This window comes from Gobio gobio (assembly GCF_949357685.1).
Source record: "Gobio gobio genome assembly, chromosome: 18".
In the NCBI taxonomy this organism is placed as follows: domain Eukaryota; kingdom Metazoa; phylum Chordata; class Actinopteri; order Cypriniformes; family Gobionidae; genus Gobio; species Gobio gobio.
In genome coordinates this window covers 21,236,546-21,256,900 of record NC_137111.1, presented here as the reverse complement: position 1 = coordinate 21,256,900, position 20,355 = coordinate 21,236,546, and the positions used below count along the sequence as shown (strand labels likewise).

Sequence of the window (20,355 nt, the reverse complement as noted above, 5' to 3'; positions counted from 1 at the left end):
TTTGATTTCAGCAAATCAGTTAGAATGAGCACTGACAACGTGATTAATATTCATGAACCCAGAAGCTCATTATTCCTTAGTGCAGTTTATTTTTATTAGTAGAAGAATTCGTGGTATTATCTTATCAACTCAAATTACTGAAGTTCTATCATTAAATCATTATTTTCAACTTTTTTGTAATCTGAAGACATTTTTGGGATAATTACTTTTGCTGTTTCAGCTATTTTTACCACTGTTTGGAGCATGAGTGTATGAATAAATACAGAATCGGTTTACATCTAAAACTTTATTATTATTGTTTGTATTGTGTGATGTTTTTTAGCACAGTTGCACTATTTAAACATTACCTGCACTTCTACAGAAGACAATTATATCTGCAACTTTTCCATTTCTGAAAAGGCTGGTTTAGAATTTTACATTAAAAAAAATAACGAATTATATATATATATATATATATATAATTAATTAATTAATTTTTTTATGTATTATAGGAGCCTATTTGACGACATGTACGTTTTACTTTAGATCATTGTTTGTTTTTCTGAGACTCTCAAGATGGCACGCAGCTCTCACTTGTATCCAAAAAAATGGGGAATGATACTACATTTATCGTTATTGATATCGTTATCGCAATAAATACTAGAAAATATCGGGATAAATTTTTAAGTCCATATCGCCCATCCCTAGTTGCAACAGTATTGTGTTTCAACTGTATATTAAAAAATGGCACCTCTTGTGTTGTCATTCCCTTTGTAGCACATGCAAGTGACGATTCTCTGTCGCCCAATCTACGTTCTGTAGTAGGTACCCCAACAGAAGGGTCCCAAAAAACTGGTATGGTACGGTATTTTGGTAACATTCCCAATTTTGGACAATCGAAACGGAAATAATTCCGTATTGTACCATACCACTTGGTGGAAACGAGACATTAGTGCACACACATTAGGAGTAGTGAGTAATGAACAACACACACTGCAAACTGTGGGCTGGCACCCAGGGGTTGATTGGGGGTTAGGTGCCTTGCTCAAGGGCACCCCAGTCATTTCTTGCCAGTACTGAGAATCAAACCCGCAACCTTCGGGCTACCAGTCTGGTAACTGGTAATGTCATGCCACCCCCATTTAAACCACCCTTACAATCCAAATTAAATTTCAATCGGATTTAGCCAATTCATTCTGATTGACGTGGTTACATGTGATATTTTATTCCAGGCTGCTCTGCTAATGGTGCGATTATAATCGGATTATTAGGGTCCATGTAAACGCAGCTAGTGTAAATGGCCCCGAACAGGAAGTAAACAGGCTTTAACAGGAAGACGAAGAAGATGAAGAACTAAGTTTCAGCCTTTAAAAACAAAAAAGAGGCCAAGGAAGCAGAGAAAAAGAAAAAGACCACCTAAACTTTCCCTCCCTCATGTTAGCGGAACTCAAAAAACTCAAGTCATAGACTTAAAACTGAACAGATATTTTGTTTCTTTTGAATGCAGTATCTAAGCAGACAAAAGTGCATTTACAAAAAAAAAATTAAATTATCTACAATATCTGAAGCAGATGTGCTCTTTAATCTGACCACTCCGAGCACTTTGATATTGCTGTCAGAGAGGTTTAAATTAACATACAAAGGAGTGAGATGCTGCCAATGTCTACCGATGATATCCTATGATGATGCACTGTACAATATCACTCCTTTTCTCAGACACTTCTCCTGTTCTCAGACACGACAGGACTGGCAGTATCACTACCTGTAAAAAGAATAAACCTTCTCTCTCATGTGCAAGAACAATGAATTTCACATGCAAGAAACAATCACACAAGAGAACATTGACAAAAACACATAAGGTCAGTAGAAATGAATAAACACAAGCAGTCATTGTGGTTGGGACTCTGAGAATGTCCCGAGCTTGGGATAAGTCATATTGACCGCAAAAACCAACAGAAAGTAATAAAATATATATATCATTGGTACAAGACTACAATGACTATTTTAGGGCTATTAGGAGTTCTGGCATTGTGATGATATTTTCAAGAAATTTTAAAGCACAATTCCACTGTAAATCTCATTATTATAATGCAAAAACAAAAATATCCATATAAATGATTTAAATATTTGTTTAATATTATGTGTTTTATGTTGATTTAAATAAACTATTACAATTTTAACTATATTATACAATATTTTTAATATTAATTTCTCAAATGAACGAATACGAATCAACATTGAGAGAAAAAAGACCACTCCTTAAAACTAAAACTATGTGCTTAATTGACATGAAATGTCAATTTAATGGCTCTAAAATATTTTATTTTAATAATATATTTATTAGCTTTTTTGTTGTTGTTGTAAGGTTCACAAGACAAGATCATGAAAAACTCATGGTGATGAAAGGGCTGAGAGGAGCCAATTCATGTTCCTGTCCCGTTGTAAAGTTCACCCTGGTTTGACATTCGCAGTGAGATATTTCTGTATGCAAAAGATGCCGAAGGATTACACACTTCTGCAAAATAGATAGATATCATGCAATCTCTACTGCAGTGACACTGAGCTAGTTAATGAAATCGTGAAAGATAATCCCAGATATCCATGATGTTCTGAGATCCAGCTCACCGCTGTATAAAGATCAGGAGGTATAAAAACATCCTAGGGCTTATTAACCATCGTATAAACTGACAAAGAAGTGGACATGGCAACCACAATCTAGGAAACACTTATGCCCAAACCATTAATCCAAAATACTGCCACTGATGCCCTGGCCCTAATCTCTATAACCAGGTACTTAGAAACAACCTTTCCCAATAGTTTTGAATGAAGGTCACTAAAAACACCCAGTCAAGAGTGTAATCTACTCATGGGACGCATGTGTTATTGCCGGTGATGAGATATTGCAACTGACAAACTGCCGGGCAGCTGAAGTAAACCAGACCATGGAAACAGGGCACAGAGGCATGGTGCCACTGAGCCAAAGCAAGAAGTTGGCACACACAAGTAGAGAGATGATCAGAACTGCTTGTATTTTGTGGGGTTCAGAGATACACAAGAGCAGTTGGTTGGTCAGAAAAAGTGGAAACCTCCAAAATTCAACAGTCCACATGAGTGCAGATGATTCAGGTTCATGATCTCCTGATGGCCCTAAACACACTTACACATACACAAACAGCTGACATAGACCCAATGCATTCCAGAGCACCAATAAAACAAACACAGATGAAGAACAAGCTTTCCTCATAGCTTTTCACTCATCCCCCCATTCAAATGTTTCTTTACTGTCAGAAATGTCTGGTAAATATTAAGAGTGTAGTTAATATTTTTTCCCCCTTTTAGGTACACAAATATTACACAACCCCTAATAAACTCTGTATAAAAAGTGTTTTGGACCGTAACCTCGTTTATTTGACATATTTACTTTGGTAAAAGAAACATCAAAACGAACCGGATCTAAACTTGGGCAGGATAGGCAAAAAAAAAAAAAAAAGAAAACCTTAAAATATTCCATTTACCTTGATGTTTTCGATGTGAGGAGCTGATATGGGTGTTTTAACCGTCTTTCCTCCTTCAAGGCCTCTTGAAGCAGCAGAAAAATAAAAATAAAGACACAAAATCTGTTTTTGGCCTTAAAAACTGCCAAACCCACAGCAATAATCCCATCAAACACTCAAATTTCCGACGATAGAAAAAGATCCAGCTGAAATATGAACATCCCCGGGTATCTCTTTATGTCCACACACCGCGCCTATAGGTTATTTTTATCCAGAAAATATGTTTTATTGGGGAATATCGGTCCCTTTTTCGCCCTATTGTCAATATTACTGGGCTGAGTCCATGGCACACATAACACGGACGCGCTCTAGCCTGCTGGGCCGGGTTCGGGCCTACAGCGCAACGCCATTGGTCAGTTTGAAGATTCCTCGAAACGTGATTGGGCAATGTAGGTGGCAATCACCACGCATGGGAGGGAAAAACTCCAAGGCTTCTCTAACGATGAATAGAGAAGTTGGGTTGAATTGTGTGCGAACAGGAAAGAGAGTCACCTTACTATTATGTCTTATTGATCTATTATTTTAATTACAACCGGGTTGTATTACAATATAAACATTTATATATAATTAACAAAACTATTCGTATTCGTGACTTGAATACTTTGGCAATACTAAGTTTATTAAGGCACTATCCTCTGCACAGCTGGACCTATATGTATTGTGGAAGAAAGCGCTATACAAATAAAAAAGTAATTTAATAAAAAAAAAATTATAAATAACAACAATAAATCTTTATTCAGAATAGAGAACATTTTTACAGGGAAAAAGAAATGGAAATAATCTATCTTCTCAGGAATGAAGTTAAACCTGTATGAGAGCCCAACCCTTATGAGGAGCGTCTCATACCAAAGAAGAGGACACCTGGCGTGTGTAGGCTACTATCAGCAGCACATTGCACGAGCATTAGGATCATATGGTATCTTTTAAGTTACGCTCAGCTGCGGTTTGTGTTTCAGGAAATGAGTGACGAGAACGCGCGCGTATGCACGCACGTCAACGCGTACACGCTGGTTACGCAACAGAAAAGTTCAGGGCTGTTTTAACGAATTTCAAATGTTAGAGAGGTTTAGATTTGATTATTCATGTGACTTTTGTTCAATAGAAAAATAATCTATTAACCATCTGTTTGTAATTGTATACAAAAATATTTTTTTGGGGGTGGATGTGGAACATTTTATTAGAAGGAAAGGAAATGTTATATTTAAATTAAAATGATTTTGATATATGTATGTATTATTCCAATGAAGGTAATAATAATACTATTTTTACTTTTATTGTACAACTTTTTATTATTTTGGGAACATTTCATATACACAAAAATAAACTTTTATTCATTTTCTTCAGGAGACTAAGGACTATTGCACCAGTTTGTAGAACATTGTCAATAAATAAAAAAAACAAAACAAGACTCATATTTTTAAGGAATATACAGTTTTTTCCCCAATGGACTTTGGCATTTTGTTTTTGTGAATTAATATCTACATTTCTGTATACTGTACTGTATAGCTACTAATACACTGTATACAAAAATAAAAAAGTCAGTAAAAATAGAGCACAATGTACCGTATAAATATGAAGGAATTTTGCATATTGTTTTTTTTTTACAGGTGTTTTACCTGTATTTTGAATTACACATTGCATTAGTTTGTGTTTTAAGGGTTAATGAAAATTTCTGTAAACTTCTTTACTGAATAATATCCTGGTTAATAATAATATAACAAATAATTTCAAATATTCAAATCCCAGTGAGACAAGTAGTCTCAAGATTTTTAGAGACATAGAAATGCTAAACACTACATGTATCTTTTGTAACTCAGAAGAATAATCTATAAAACATGTATTATTTGATTGTGTATTTACCCAATCGTTTTAGATTGATATTAAATATCTAATATTTAAATTCACAAAATGAAAGATTCAACTATCTGGTAAATATATATTTTTTTATATAAAGTAAGAGTTTGGTACACAATTTTGTGATTAAATTCATAATTATATATGGAGAATTCCATATACACAAACAAAAATGGACTAATAATAACTTTTATATTACATATTTATTTTTTTTACATGATATTATTTCAAATTGAACTCAAGCATTATATTGAGGCCCTAAAAGATGCAAGAAAAAAAGAATAAAAAAAGTAAAAAGATGTGTATAGAACTTTAGAAAATCCTTTTCTTTCTGGAATTTATTTTGTGTATCTTTATTTTTTCCTGTTGATGCTATTATGAATGTTTTAGATAATAGATGAATACATTGTGATCCTCTGTATGTGCATGTTGTTATTGTTCTTGTTATACAATAATAAAAAATATTAATTTCAAATATATTTAAACTTTTGGAAAATGAAACCTGTGTCTTCATGTTTCATCGTAAATGGACGTGTTAAAGGTTGTAAATTACCAGCCCAGCGAATAAATAATATTTAAATAGGTGAAATTTAATATTTAGACCTGAAGCAGAGTGTAACATTATACACTTATTGCTTTTAACCAGCCCATTAGAAGTTTAATATAATTTTAACGTTAATTTAAAACAAAACAACATTTGCTTGATTTTGGGAAGGGTTTCAATTGCAGATTAAAGTCACCATGAAATCAAAAATAATTCTTTTTTTGAATGGAATATTGCTGTTTTTAATATAATTTTTTGCTTTTATTATTCTGTATTTATTATAAACAAGTTTGTTTACTTTACTAGAGAGACAGTAAATACAGCATGTTTTGAAAATATTTGGTTTAAGGGCGTTTACAACACACTTCCACAAACCCCACACGAAGAAGTATCTCAATTTCGCTCAGCTGTCATTTCCTGTGCTAGATGCCAAATACCGAATTCGCATTATGTTCTGCGACATTGTTGAATATTATTGAGGGCGAGGCAGTTTCCAAAAGATGGGGAGGAACTGTTGTGGCATGTTTTGTGTTCAGCATATTCAACCTCACCAGGCTTGCATTACATCGGAAACCTTAACTGGACTCTTATCATCTGTGTAGAATGTACTCTGAAAGGGCATGGCACTGGGGAGCCTATAAAAGACAACCACCGCCTGTTTAAACTTCACATTTTCATTTCAAAGCACACTAAGTAGTTATTCAAGAATTGCTTGCACTTTGCATCGATTAGAAAGTGCTCCTGAAATTGTATCTCAAAGATCCTGATGCTCTAAACAAACAAAAAAAACAACATTTGGACCAGAAAAACAAGATGGCATTAACACTTAATACAATACAGCGGTTCGGTTTATAGTCTGGAAACCCGGGAGACTATTTGAGCTTCTACCTCAAAAGTGAATTCTGAATTGCTGCTGAAATGTTATGTCCTTCGTATGGACTACAGCTACACAAGGATGAGAGTTTGCGCTGGACAAACAGACAACCACTGAAATTCTTATGTAGCAATTTGCTAACAACTTATATTTTAAAACAACGAAACACTGTTAAAACTGTACGTTAACAATAAAAAGGCAGAAGATTTAATCAGTCTCCATATAACATTATTTTGTAACCTTACATTTGTGAAAGAAAAGACATCGGATAGGGTAGCTTCATGTACTTTTCAATACCTCTGAGATTTTTGTCAAATAACCTATTTGTTTCAGTGTCAACTGTCTCTTTGTGAAATCTGAGTCCTGTGAAGCATATGTGATCATGGTAGTTTTGACCGGTCTTTCTTTGTAGCTTGTTTTCTGCGAGCTTTCGTTTTGAGCTGCATGGAGGAGATGCTTTTCAGAGAATCTTTCTTCCCCACGGTGATTTCCTCGGCTCCCGCCTTCCACTGCAACAACTGGCCATCCTCCCCACCCGTCAACAGGCATCGAGCGATCGCATCCCACTGGAAGCATCTCACTGTAGCTGAATGACCCCCTTTCAAGGTATTAATGAACTTCAGTCCACTCCCACTGCAGTCCAGGAGGTGGAGCTTTCCATTATTACTCCCTCCTACTAAAAGAAGACGCTCCTCATCTGACATCCATGAACCGCCCACAAAGTAGTCAAGCGGGGCTCCATCGGGAAGCTGGACAAGTGTCCGAGCATCAACCGACCTCAGAAGGGTCAAAGTGTCATCGCTGTCTGGTCGAGCCACATCCCACAGGTGCAGCCCCTCATCATGAGTCAGACAAAGCAGCTGGTCAAGATATTTGCCTGTTAATATAAGAAATAAAATTATAGTTTAGGGTTCTAGTGAGTACAAATATGGTAATGTTTAACATATGATTTCAAATTGACAAACGCAGCATTTTCAGCAGTTTTTTGTTACTTGCAGTTCTTAGTTATGCAATCTTAAAATAGCTAATATGAATATACAAAGGTCTACAGTGTTTCCACACATTTTAACCAATACATTTAAAGTGACTGTGCTTAGAAAGGGCAATTTCTAGTTACATTTTTGCAGCAAAACATAGCTATTACATATATATATATATATATATATAACATTTATATTTATTATATAACTATATCATTATTATATTATTTATATACATTTACATAATTGTATATTATTCATAGAATTATTATATAGATATATAATAATTCTATATATAGATAGATAGATAGATAGATAGATAGATAGATAGATAGATAGATAGATAGATAGATAGATAGATAGATAGATAGATAGATAGATAGATAGATAGATAGATAGATAGATAGATAGTAGGGCTGTGTGATATTGAAGAAAAATGCGATATACTTGTTAAATAATGCGATATTTGATATGCGATACGATATTGCTTTAAGTGTGTAAAATCTATTTCTTTCCCCAACTGATATCTTTCACTTAAAGCACAACCGACTTTGTTTACATGAATACTCATCAAGACAGCCATTTTGACATAACTGTGTGTGTATTTGACAAGTTTGAGTGTGTAACAAGACACGAAAAAAAGAACGGCTTGTGCGCACGTTTCAGTGTGTGTGTGTCAGACAGCAGACAGCACGAGACTGCAAGAAGTTGTTTTTCGCAAGTTATTACGTTTAATAACTATTTTTAACGTCAAGCAAGTCACATAAGTAACAGTTGTGTGCCCAGTCTATTCTCTGCTATATGCATCAACCTAAAACGTACACTTTTCACAATGTTGAATGTTGAATGTAGCCTATTAAAATCATTCAGATATTGCAATATGTACATTTGCGATATTTCGATATATTTTTATGCAGCCCTAATAGATAGACAGATCTATTTAGCAGGTCTTAAAATTAGGTAAATTTAACCTCAGATGAACAACAAATAATGACATATTACACTGTGTCATTATTTATTGAGCAAAAATAAAGCCAAAATGGAAAAGCCATGGGGGACAAACTAAGACACCCTTTGATTGTTTTGCTTGTACAGCCACTATTACCAGCAATAAGTTGAAGTAATCATTTTCTGTATAATTTTATCAGTATTTCACATCATTGAGTAGGAATTTGGCCTTCTCTTCTTTACAATGTTGCTTCAGTTCATTGAGGTTTGCGGACATTTGTTCTCAAAGGGATAGTTCACCCAAAAATGAAAATTAGCCCATGATTTACTCACCCACATGTCATCTTAGGTGTATATGACATTCTTCTTTCAGACGAATATAATCAGAGTTATATTAAAAAAGTCCAGGCTAATCCAAACATTATTATAGCAGTAATAGTAGCTCGGTTTTTGAAGTCCATAAAAAATGTACCCGGGGTGTTAATAAAGGCCTTCTGAAGTGAATTGATGCATTTGTGTAAGAAAAATATCCATATTTAAAACTTTATCAAGTAAAGTTCCAGCCGACCGCCTTCCGTGGAAAAGTGTTGAAAGTGAAACTCAAGATGCGTACGTGATGTCATGACGAGCGTACCTGGTCGTGTTAGTCTTTCTATCGGCAGAGGAACATTCAACACTTTTTCCATAAATTGAACACGGAAGACGGTCGGCCGAAACTTTACTTTATAAAGTTTTAAATATTCTTACACAAACGCATTGATTCTAGCCTGACAAGCCAGACCCACATCAAGATGTTGGGTCTGGAAACTCACCATTGGCAGGGCTCAATCCGAGGGGCGGAATAAACGGTTGTCTTTCAAATTCCCTCAGCACGCAATTGGATAGCGCCATGAGCGCCACAACCAACCAGAGCAAAGAAGAAGGTGAAGCCGAGCTAACGTTAGTTGATATACGACTTTCGCCGTATCCGGTTGGCAAAACATTCGAACACATCTTCTTTTCTTAAGAATGACTTCAGTGCCGTTCTTTGTTCTTTCCTCAAAGAAAAGCTTAACTCCAAGTCTTCCAGAGTCGCGGCCAAAGCCGATTTAAAAGACCACTGTTCGTCAGCTTTGTTTAAGAGTAGCACGCAGAACCTCCGCAACTCTGCCGTGACGTGCCGTCATTATGTTAAGCCCGCCCACCGACTCAACACACGCTGTGATTGGCCTGACCAGAGTTTGGTTTTTCCAGCTCTCAGGTCTACCGAGAGTTGCTAGACTACACTCGCGGCAAAATACATTTTCTGCCGCTATAGGGTGCGTCTAGATTTCTAGGCTACATTAATGCTACACACACGCTTCAAAAGGTCTTTATTAACACCCCGGAGCCACGTGGAGCACGTTATTCGATGGACAGGTGCATTTTTTCATGGACTTCAAAAACAGAGCAACTATTACTGAAATTCTAATGCTTGGATTAGCCTGGACTTTTGAAATATAACTGATTTTATTGGTCTGAAAGGAGAATGTCATATACACCTAGGATGACTTGAGGGTGAGTAAATCATGGACTAATTTTCATTTCTGGGTGAACTATCCCTTTAAGGTCCTGCCGTATTACTTCAATAGGGTTGAGGTCTGAACTTTGACTGGGCCAGTGCAACACCTTGATTCTTTTCTTTTTCAGCCAATCTGTTGTAGGTTTGCTGTGTTCTCGGGATCATTGTCCTGTTGCATGCCCAAATTTCAAAGTGTTTGTGCTGATATGCTTTGTTTGCGTGGCGCTGTGCATTATGGCCAGGCCAAACATCTCCACTTTGGTCTGATTTGCCATGCTGCAATGTTATTTTTAGAGAGAAGCAGCTTTCTCCTGGCAACCCTTCCAAACAAGCCACACTTGTCCCGTCTTTTTCTAATTGCAAATGTAACATTTAACATGCTAACTGAGGCCTGTAGGTGCAGTTCCTGAGTTTTTTGCTATTTCTCTGAGCATTACACTGTGGGACGTCCACTCCTGGGATGATTAGCAACTGTCTTGAATGTTTTTCACTTGTGAATGATCTTCCTCATTGTAGAATAATGGACTTCAAATTGTATGGCTGTATAACCCTTCCTAGATTGATGGCAGCAACAATTGCTTCACTAAGATCATTGCTGATCCACCTTGGGATTGTTGTTAACACACACCTGAATGCTCCAGACCAGCAAACTGCCAAAACTGCTTTTATTGAATTGGTCACGCTTGCTGTTGATCAATCAAAGATATTTGATTAGCAGCGCCTGACTACTACTTAGCCTCTTAATTCCTATGGAAGCAATAAGGGTGTACTTTGTTGCGCATGGCTTCTCCATTTTGGCCTAGTTTTTGTTAAAGGTGAACTATGTAAGATTTTTGCAGTAAAATATCCAAAAACCACTAGGCCAGTGTTATATATTTTGTTCAGTTGAGTACTTAGAATATCCCAAATGTTTCCAACTATTTGTAAATCGTGAGAAAATTGCTATTTTAACCAAGGAACCGGGACGTGTGAGCTATGCGTTTGAGGGAGTCGCCTGTCGATTGCGTCATCTCTGCGTTACCCTCGGTTTCCGGTTTTATTTATCAGAAACGCTGTACTCTCACTGTAGCGTGAACAAGTGTCATAGCAGCCGCCGAACGAAAGTCATAACTTCCTTTTCAACACACTCAGAGTTGCGTTACCTCACACTCATGACTGGAAAAGAGGAAGTGGCGCCGGCTTCCGTGTCATAATAAAAGTCCCGCCGCCGACTATGCCATAATAACAGTCCCGCTATTCAATCGCTCCTGCGGCCTTGCTCAGCTCCACAACACTCGGTCCTGCTCTGCTTCATACTACAGTAACGTTAATAATCGCATCCAAGATTTCTGCCCGAGTCCTATCCTGACTCTTTTCCACCGGCTGTGAGATGAAGACCACATGTCCCAAGATTCTGCGCTCAAACGTGCCGTCATCAAACTACACCTTTGTTTTGAACAGGCGACCTCTAGTGGACGGAAAAGTTACATAGTGTAGCTTTAAAGACTCCCTGTGGTGAAAATCAAGCTTTTCATGTTGTTTATATGTCGTCGACATGGTGTTTTTTAATTAAACCAGTATTTCCACTTGCCATTGTGCAGTGTTTACTACAGTAAAGTTGACAGAGTGAATCTCTGAGCTGGTGTGAGTGAGTGGAAGAAAGGGGAATTCGGTCTACAAAATAATGAAATGCAAAAATATTGCTCAGTTAGGTGTGCTGTTACTACCTACCTGTCCAGCAGAGGGAGCTTGCAGTGGATTCACAGTTACAGGTGGTGACAAGAGCATCATCCTCTCCACCCAGACTCAGATCAAACACGTTCACAAGTCCATCCGTGCCCCCAGAAGCCAAGCGGTCCGCCTGCTGTGGGTGGAACTTCACCGTAGTGATGTCATCACTGTGCGATTCTGAGTAAACTCCCAGCAGACCGCCCATCTTGGAGCCCAACTCACCTCTATCCTGAACCATACGGGCATCCCAAAATACTAAAAAACTCTCCTCCTCTACCTGCTCCGTGCCTGCGCACAGCACACGATCACTACAGCTCACATCAAACGAGCAGTACAAATGTGTCGAATCACTGTGAAACACCTGGGTGGCATTGGAACCAGGCTGTCGGGCGTCCCAGCACCGCAGTGTCCCATCGGCGGAGCCGGTGAACAGCAGGTGAGGGGACAGATGAGAAAAACGGACCCCACACAGAGGAGCCGTGTGACCGTGGAACTCTCCCACCATGCGGAGCGTTTCTCTGCTGTGCAGGTGCACGGAGTAACTGGAGCAGCACACAGCCAGCAAATCTGAGCCACTGCTGCCACAGGACGCAAGAGAGAGATCCAGAATGTACGTGGCCTCACTGGGTCGCAGTCTCCTGGCGATGGAGAGAGTCCTGAAGGTGTCCTCGAGAGCGTCCATGATCGTCACCGAACACCCTGGCACTTTACAGGAAAAGAGTACTTAGTCATTTCATAGATGCTTTTTTCCAACGTGGCATAAAGCAGAGGTTCTCATGACTCATGAAGAGACAATTAAAAACAATACATGTAAAATGTAAATGTCTTATTTATTATAATGAATTAGAAATAAATTAAAATAATAATACAGATAATGTTATTACTAAATGTGTACATTTAAAGACTTTTGTTTCTAATGTATCTGGGCTCTGAAGTGAAATAAATTGAGAACCACTGATTTACTGTACTGTTTATTACAAGGACAATAGTCAGGTGGTGTCGGCAAGTGATGCAGAATTATTGACAAAATCATTTTTTACAGTTCCTAACAAGACAGCCAAAGACATGAATGTGACTGTTTCCTTACATATTAAGTGTTAACAAGTTAAACTGAAAACACAAATAAGTAATGCTGCCTTCAAGTGCTATCGAAATTATCATAAATACTAGTTTCCTAGTTAAAAATTGGACATGAACGCCCTCTCAAGTCAAAATTGAAATGATATGAGATCGTAATCACGATTTCAGAAGTGGGAAATTTCCGATAGCACGTTAAGACATCATATTATACAAAATAGAAATCTGACAGCCATAAGTACTCAGAATACTGTGATAGTGACTCTGGTTAGTAAGGTAACAAATCCCCTCTGTTACTAATTACAACACAAAACACTCACATGTGATCGTTATTTGACGGCCATCAGTGTGTCACCTCATCAGCTGCTCCCGGAATCACAGTGACGATGAACATTAGTTCCGCGGCCACAATCTACGATAAACAGGCTTAATCTGTTCTAAAAGTAAAATATTTGTAATTCACTATTCATTTATAAATATTAGACGCGGTGACACATTATTATTTGTATTCGTGTCTAACATGGGAAGAAGTAAGAAACTAAAAGTTTTAGTGAGAGACTAAACCGCTTGTTCCGTCACTAGATGTCAGTGTTTCTCTGTATTGTAAAATGAGAACTTTTATAACGCAAATGTTATAATACACACTGCTCGAATAGCATATTTAATCATTTAAATTTGTATTTTCAATGAGATGTATTCGTGAAAATGACCCAATTGTTTTGCAGATCATGTCAAAATTACTATTACAAATGACAAATTATTACAGTTGTAAATTTGTATTAGCTAACACTGTTTGTCTAAAAACTGTTGGACAAGGTCAGACAGGAAGACATAACTAGGACATTGTATTCTAGGATAGATTATAATTAGACGAGTGTATTGTTGTGATAAGAAAAGATGCATTTTCCTTTGTCCACCCGTCGCCTTTGTTAAACTCCCAAAGGATACAAACAGGAATGAAACTTGACATCCGATCTGAAACTACAATCAGCATTGCCATCAGATGAAAAAGTTAAGTATTTTGCTGACCTGAGAAGAACAGCAAGCCCATGATGACCTTTATTATCATATTTCCAACGATCCTGTTCTTTATGCCTGTAGGGCACATGAGTCTCCAAATTATATTTTAAATAGCAAGTACATGACATGAGCATTTGACACGAGAAATATAGCTTTAGTAAACCTTTGAAATGAAAAGCTTGGGTATGCTGTTCTTTGACAATGAACTATATGTATGTGTCTGAGAGTTGCTGTTGTTATCCCATTACATTAACCTTTTAATGTATTTGTTGCTGAATGCATATGAGAAGCATGACAAAAGGCCTTTTAGTAGAAGTACAAAAATGTCCACCTTCAGGTTTTGGTACGTCTTTTTTGCAGTGAAATATTTCATGATTTTTATGAAATAATCATAAAAATAACTTTTAGATTGTTGGTAATAATTCAAAAGGAATATTCACTGGACTGAAGCAACCTAGGTCTACTTGATTATCCACATATTTTTTTCATGTTAAAATGTATGTATCAAATAAGATACAACAGGCTTGGAACAGGATTGCATTGTATTAGATGTTTTGCCCTCACAATAAGAGCTTTGGTTGTGAAACTAAACATTTAAATATCATCTAAGACTAATACATAATTGGGAGACATAAAGTGACAACTGATATTTATATGCATTTGATGCACGTAGTCGGCTATACCGTTATGATATCTAATTGATTTACATTACAAGCTATCAGAATTGCATCTTACTTCAGTTTGAGCCTCTGAATAATAAAACTGAAGTGAATATAGTGAGCTCCATATTCTCATTCTATCGTACTGTTTGAGCCACAAAATCCTGATGGATTACGTTTTTGTGAAAACTCATCTGAAATACTACACTCTACTGAAAGCCATGTGCTTTACTAGTTTAAAATGAACACAAAGCACATATAACGTAACAGTGAATAGGGTATAGAGAAGAGTGTTTTTGTAATCTGAACTGCCAGGGCAAATCTATCCGGCTAAAACATTCTCACACATGTGCATTAATATTTCAGACATTACAGTGATCTCAGCAGGAACAATCAAACGTCCTGTGGAACAATGACTGCGTAAACGTGTGCTTATCAAACCCAGCCATACACTTCTATTAATAAGATGCATTTTCTTTATTTTTCTTCAAAAACAGACAAAAGTAATAGCCTTTTTGTTTTTGATAAAGCATATTAATCAAACGCAATCAAAGATCATCAGATAACTGCTACGAAAAGCGAACAGAGCTTCTATAACAAGCCATTTTATGAACATAAGCCACAGGTTCTCTAATAACACTGAATTCTTGGTCATTTGTGCATCGCGTTTTCAGCCCTGTGTGGGAGTGGTGCGATTCTTCCGGTGTCAAGAGCTGGGTGAAGGTCTGCTGATTTTTATTTTGTCTGAACGTTCAGTCCGAGATTTTAATTTTGGGGATCTATTTTTTCTTTATATTCGCAGGTTTTTACAATACATCCACATCACGCTCTTGACACCTTCAGAACGCCTCCCAAAATAGAGATATGCAATTGCAATCATCCATATTTTCAGACCATTGAAAAGGAAATCAAAAAAACAAGATTAACATCACACAAGAATCATCAGAGTGCCAGAAATAACCTTTTACACAAACACACATACAGTATCCAAAGCTTCTGTGACACATTTGGTACAGCGACAGAAACAATGACAATGAAAAAAGACTTTTTAATGTAGAATATTCCACTTTCACTTAAAGTTTGTCACATGCTCTGTTCAGATGAAAGAGAGAAAAATGAAAAACAAAACAGATGGGAATAATTGACTGTGCTTATCAAATATAGCAGAGATTTACATAAAAGGCACTGTGTGGTATCTAAAATCAGATCTGTTTATTCAGAATAAGCCATGTTATTTTCAGTAAAACCAGAAAAAAAAAAAAAGCCCAATTAAAGGAAATAAAGCACTTTCAAATGAGAACTTCACCACTGGACCAGTTTCTCAGGAGCTCAATCTTGGTCATTATAGGACCACACGGATTCTGCTGCCTTTCTCTACATTTGGTGCTGATTATAGTGGACATTTTTGAATTTACACATAGTAAAATAGTTCAACTGACCTGAGAGCACTACTTCTTAGTAGTCGAATCATTATCAAATGTTACAAAACATGAAATAAAATAAAAAAAGAGGATGCATAGAGGTTTGTGAATGATATGCAAACCAATTTTTTGGAAGTCTGCAGATTCAGTGTGGGGCTGATGATGGGAAAAATTGCCCACATAATAGATTTACAGCTACAGAAAGTACTCATATTTAATGGTAAACACATTGCGGATTACTAGCACATAGGCCTGAGAGGAAGAAATGGTACAGTCAACCTACTTCCACAAACACACAGACTTATTATGGAATCAACTAGCACAATTGGTCCAGAAAGCAATGCAGGACATTCTCATACTCTGGCCTAAATACAACCTACATCCTTTGTTTCCTCTATACAACATCCAACCTTAAAATGACTGAGATCTGCATTGTTCTAGGTGAAGGGCCAAAAGGTCAACATGCGCTGGGTGGAATCACTGGCTTTCTCATTATTCAGAAAATCCAAAACAATCCTGTTTACAGAAGTGAGGAATTGGGAAACCACCTTCTCTTTCAGCGGAAAAAGGAACTTGCACGTGCACAAAGACACAAAAGGCCACAGGAAGAGTAAAACACAGCAGTGTCACGCAAGCCTGGCCTATTTACAGCAGGCAGAAGAGCAGTGCAATCTGGGAACAGTGCATTAAAATTAGTACCACAAATTCATCTTAACTATACAGTACATTAAACATAACCTTGACTATCAAAAGGCGGCTTGAATTATTCATAGGTTTAGTGGCAAACCTGACATTAACTTGTGTTTCAACCTGACTGAAAATGCAGCTAAATGCTAGTAGGGAAAGCATTGCCGCTTTTCTTTGCACATATTTACACACATACACATATAGTACCGTAGTCTACGCAGCAAATTACAGGGAATAAAAGCAGACGGAGATATAAAAATATCAAGAATAATTCTGATTATGAGCCAGACATGTATTCAATTTAAGAACAAATGTTAAACTAATTCAATATTAAACAATATTCAGAATAAATCACTAGTGCAGCACCCTTTTAATGCCTAGAGAAACTGGTTCTTGAGTGGTCAGTTCAAGGGATTGTTCACCCAAAAATGAAATTATTTCTTCACCTTCATGTCATTTTTAAACTTTCTCTGTGGAACATAAAAGATGATATTTCGAGGAACATTGGGAACCAAATTATTCTCAGAATATCTTTTGTGCTCCACAGAAGAAAGAACGAATTACGTCAATTACGGAACGACAAGAGAGCGAGTTGTCATTTTTGTGTTAACTAGCCCTTTAAGGCATCTATCATTATAATAAAAGGTCTTCAGAGAAATAGTCCAACCTGCTTTCGACATCTCAATAAACTGCACCACAAAGACCAACACGGCCCACAAACACCATGGTGGGGTGGCCTTTTCATTTGACATTTGAGTATATATTGCAAACGAACAATGAAAGCTGGCGTCAGCTTCAGGCGATCCATCACGAGTCACCTTCGCAAGAAACATTTCAGTCAACTCTTGATGCAAGAGTTTGAGTCGTCCTCCTGTGGCATGAACAAAGCTCATCAAAAGATTAGTCAAAAGTCCTTGCTTGAGAAAAATATAACAATCCCTATAGGGTAAAAAGGTTTACAATAAGATTTTAGATGAGAATAGACATGCTACTGTACTTTACATGCAATGCAAACTGCTTAGAAAATGGCCATAATCTCTGAATCAACATTAAAATGTTTTTTTGAATAGAAAATCTGCTAAAACTACAGTATAAATGTTGGAAAACATATTTAAGGAACATTTGGAAGGTGTAGCACAGTGTTACTGGCTTTAGTTCCATCCAATCATTGATTTGAAGGGAGGGGCCTCTGCAGTCCAACTGGGCTCTTATTGGCCGAAAGGATGGATGGTTCTTTCACCCAATCACAAAAGACCCACATGTATAAAGAGGAAAGGCACAAGGAAATGCGCATTTAACCCCACGGCTCCGTAGACTATATAACGATATGGCAATTCCACCTCCATGTGCTGCCTGGCCTTGCGAACGTCACCGCTGGGAATCCCAAAGATCCAGCAGACGAGTGGGATGGTGAGAGCTTTCATTATGGCTCTGGTCGCCAGGAGAATGAGAACACCCAGCAGAAAGCGGAGTAGACAGAGTCCAAACAGGCTGAGGCTTAAAGTTGGGGGCTGCAGAGGCAACATCGATGCAGTTGGGTCTGGCAATAGGCCCAGGTGGTAGTTGACGTGGGATGCCAAGGCGATGCCCGCACCAGAGCCCAGGATTTGGGCAGTGTCGCCGCGTGAAGTGCTCCAGGTGTCCAAGGTGAAGGAGAAGAGGCCCAGACCCACGTGAAGCGAGATGATGCTTAGCGGGGCGTAGGGATGGGTGCGGTTGAAGGTGTCAATGATGTCCAGAGCAGGACTGAAGACCACTACGATCAGCAAACTGTACAGGAAACCGGCAATGATGTCCTGGAAAAGACGAATACAAATATACTAACGTCAAACCACAGGAATAAAAAGAAAACATGTGAATGTGCAGTGCAGAGGTAAAGCCAGAACAGTTGCTGAGATGCAAAGATGCCAAGAAAGGAATTTGAATAGTACTTTTTTTTTTTTTTTTTTTTTTTTTTTACATGTAAATCTGTCAAGGAAGTTTGACCTTATAATAAACAAATTCTATAAACAAGAACAAACAAATAAAGCAGGTGCAAAGAAAGAAAAGAAAAAAAAAAAAAAAAAAAATCACACCAACAGAAATGTTAGGAACCAAAAGATATTAACATGCGATTTGTCTATTCAGACCAACATGTAAAAATCAGCAGACAGGCTGAATGAAAATGCAAATTCACTCCCTTACAGTAGGTGGTGCTTTTAGCAATGCAGAAGTATCAGCAGCCACTCTGGGCATGTGATCAAAATCACATATCTTATTGGCCGAACAGTGTGACGGAAAAAAGATTAGATTACCTCTCCTTAGAACACAAAAAGTCACATTGACAGCATGTTGGTCTGAACCGATTAACAACTGTTCATTTAAATTAAAATGTTTATAGAACCGAATATTCATCCTGTTGTAAAAATACTGAGACTGAAAGAGGTTTATAACTCATGCAAGCAAATCTCATGGATTTACAGACAAATACAAAAACAAACAAAAAATGTTACCTTGTAAGATTTAATTAAAAAGTTCTCTTAACTGAAACGAACAGCTGAAGTCCATACCATCTTTATAGAACATCCCATATAAACTAGAAATTTAAAGGAAGTGTGTGATATTCAGTACTATATGCTCATAAGTGGAAAAAATGTATTGAATGTTATTCTTAAGTGGTCTGGGATAAATCGTGACAATGCAAAGCATCTCATCTGCTGCTCCTATTTAGAGAATTTGATAAATCACCACATTTTATGATAATTCTCATAAAAATGCAAAGAAAATGACAGAAAGCAACGATATGGATTGGTCAGTAATGTTAAGGCAGAGCTTAGCAAAAGGTCAATTCACTACAAGCTCAGTTTATGTGTGTTCAGCAAATATTAGCAAGACTTGTGGGAGACATCCAATGTCAGAAGATTTCAGCGTTGGGTGAGAGATACCATAGAGACCACAAGACACACCCACACATTTGTGTGAAACCCACTAATAGGAATTGCTTTAGTGAACAACCCAATCCATTAGGCTCCGGGGATTAATAAAGGCCTTCTGAAGCGAAACAATGGGTTTGTGTAAGAAAAAAATCAATTTTAAAACTTTATAAAGTAAAATATCTAGCTTACGGCAGACCGCCTTCCATATTTAACTTGTGAAGAAAGTGTAAAGCCTCAAGCAGTTCAAAACGCTTATGCTACGTCCGACGTCATTGTCGCACCAGTCACGCTTTTTCCGTAAATTGTATACGGAAGGCCTGTCCGCCGGAAGATAGATATTTTACTTTATAATGTGTTAAATATGGATCTTTTTCTTACCAAAACCCATCGATTCGCTTCAGAAGGCCTTTATTAACACCTGGAGCCATGTGGAGTACTTTTATAAAGGATGGATGCACTTTTTTGGGCTTCAAAATTTTGGGCTGCCATTGACTGCCATTATAAAGCTTGGATTAGCCAGGACATTTTTTTATGTAACTCAGATTGTATTCGTCTGAAAGAAAAATGTCATCTAGACCTAGGAGGTCTACTCT

At 37.3% G+C, this 20,355-nt stretch overlaps 3 protein-coding genes across 3 annotated transcripts in view; all 3 read right to left on the bottom strand.

Moving 5' to 3' along the window:
- Window positions 1-3,868, bottom strand: part of ppp2r5eb (protein phosphatase 2, regulatory subunit B', epsilon isoform b) — a 50,175-nt gene extending 46,307 nt beyond the window's left edge. Inside the window, exon 1 of the mRNA XM_079843471.1 lies at window positions 3,495-3,868. The gene's annotated coding sequence lies outside the window, so the exon portion shown is untranslated. The remainder of the gene's footprint in view (window positions 1-3,494) is intronic.
- A 1,733-nt stretch (window positions 3,869-5,601) lies between these two features.
- On the bottom strand, window positions 5,602-13,439 carry wdr89 (WD repeat domain 89). The gene is made up of 3 exons (XM_079842984.1): window positions 13,381-13,439; window positions 11,984-12,688; window positions 5,602-7,682 (listed from the first exon to the last, which is right to left on the bottom strand). Exons 2-3 carry the CDS (start codon window positions 12,663-12,665, stop codon window positions 7,186-7,188), a joined length of 1,179 nt encoding a protein of 392 aa, XP_079699110.1. The 5' UTR covers window positions 12,666-12,688; window positions 13,381-13,439; the 3' UTR covers window positions 5,602-7,185.
- A 1,765-nt stretch (window positions 13,440-15,204) lies between these two features.
- sgpp1b (sphingosine-1-phosphate phosphatase 1b) overlaps window positions 15,205-20,355 on the bottom strand; it is a 34,093-nt gene continuing 28,942 nt past the window's right edge. Inside the window, exon 3 of the mRNA XM_079842982.1 lies at window positions 15,205-18,643. Coding sequence (XP_079699108.1) covers window positions 18,092-18,643 — 552 coding nt within the window. The 3' untranslated portion in view covers window positions 15,205-18,091. The remainder of the gene's footprint in view (window positions 18,644-20,355) is intronic.

Excerpts from the sequence above, each read along its gene's own strand:
- wdr89 (XM_079842984.1), bottom strand. The coding sequence starts at position 12,665 with ATGGACGCTCTCGAGGACACCTTCAGGACTCTCTCCATCGCCAGGAGA. Across the intron at positions 7,683-11,983 it reads AAGCTCCCTCTGCTGGACAG|GCAAATATCTTGACCAGCTG; the intron begins GTAGGTAGTAAC and ends TTATATTAACAG.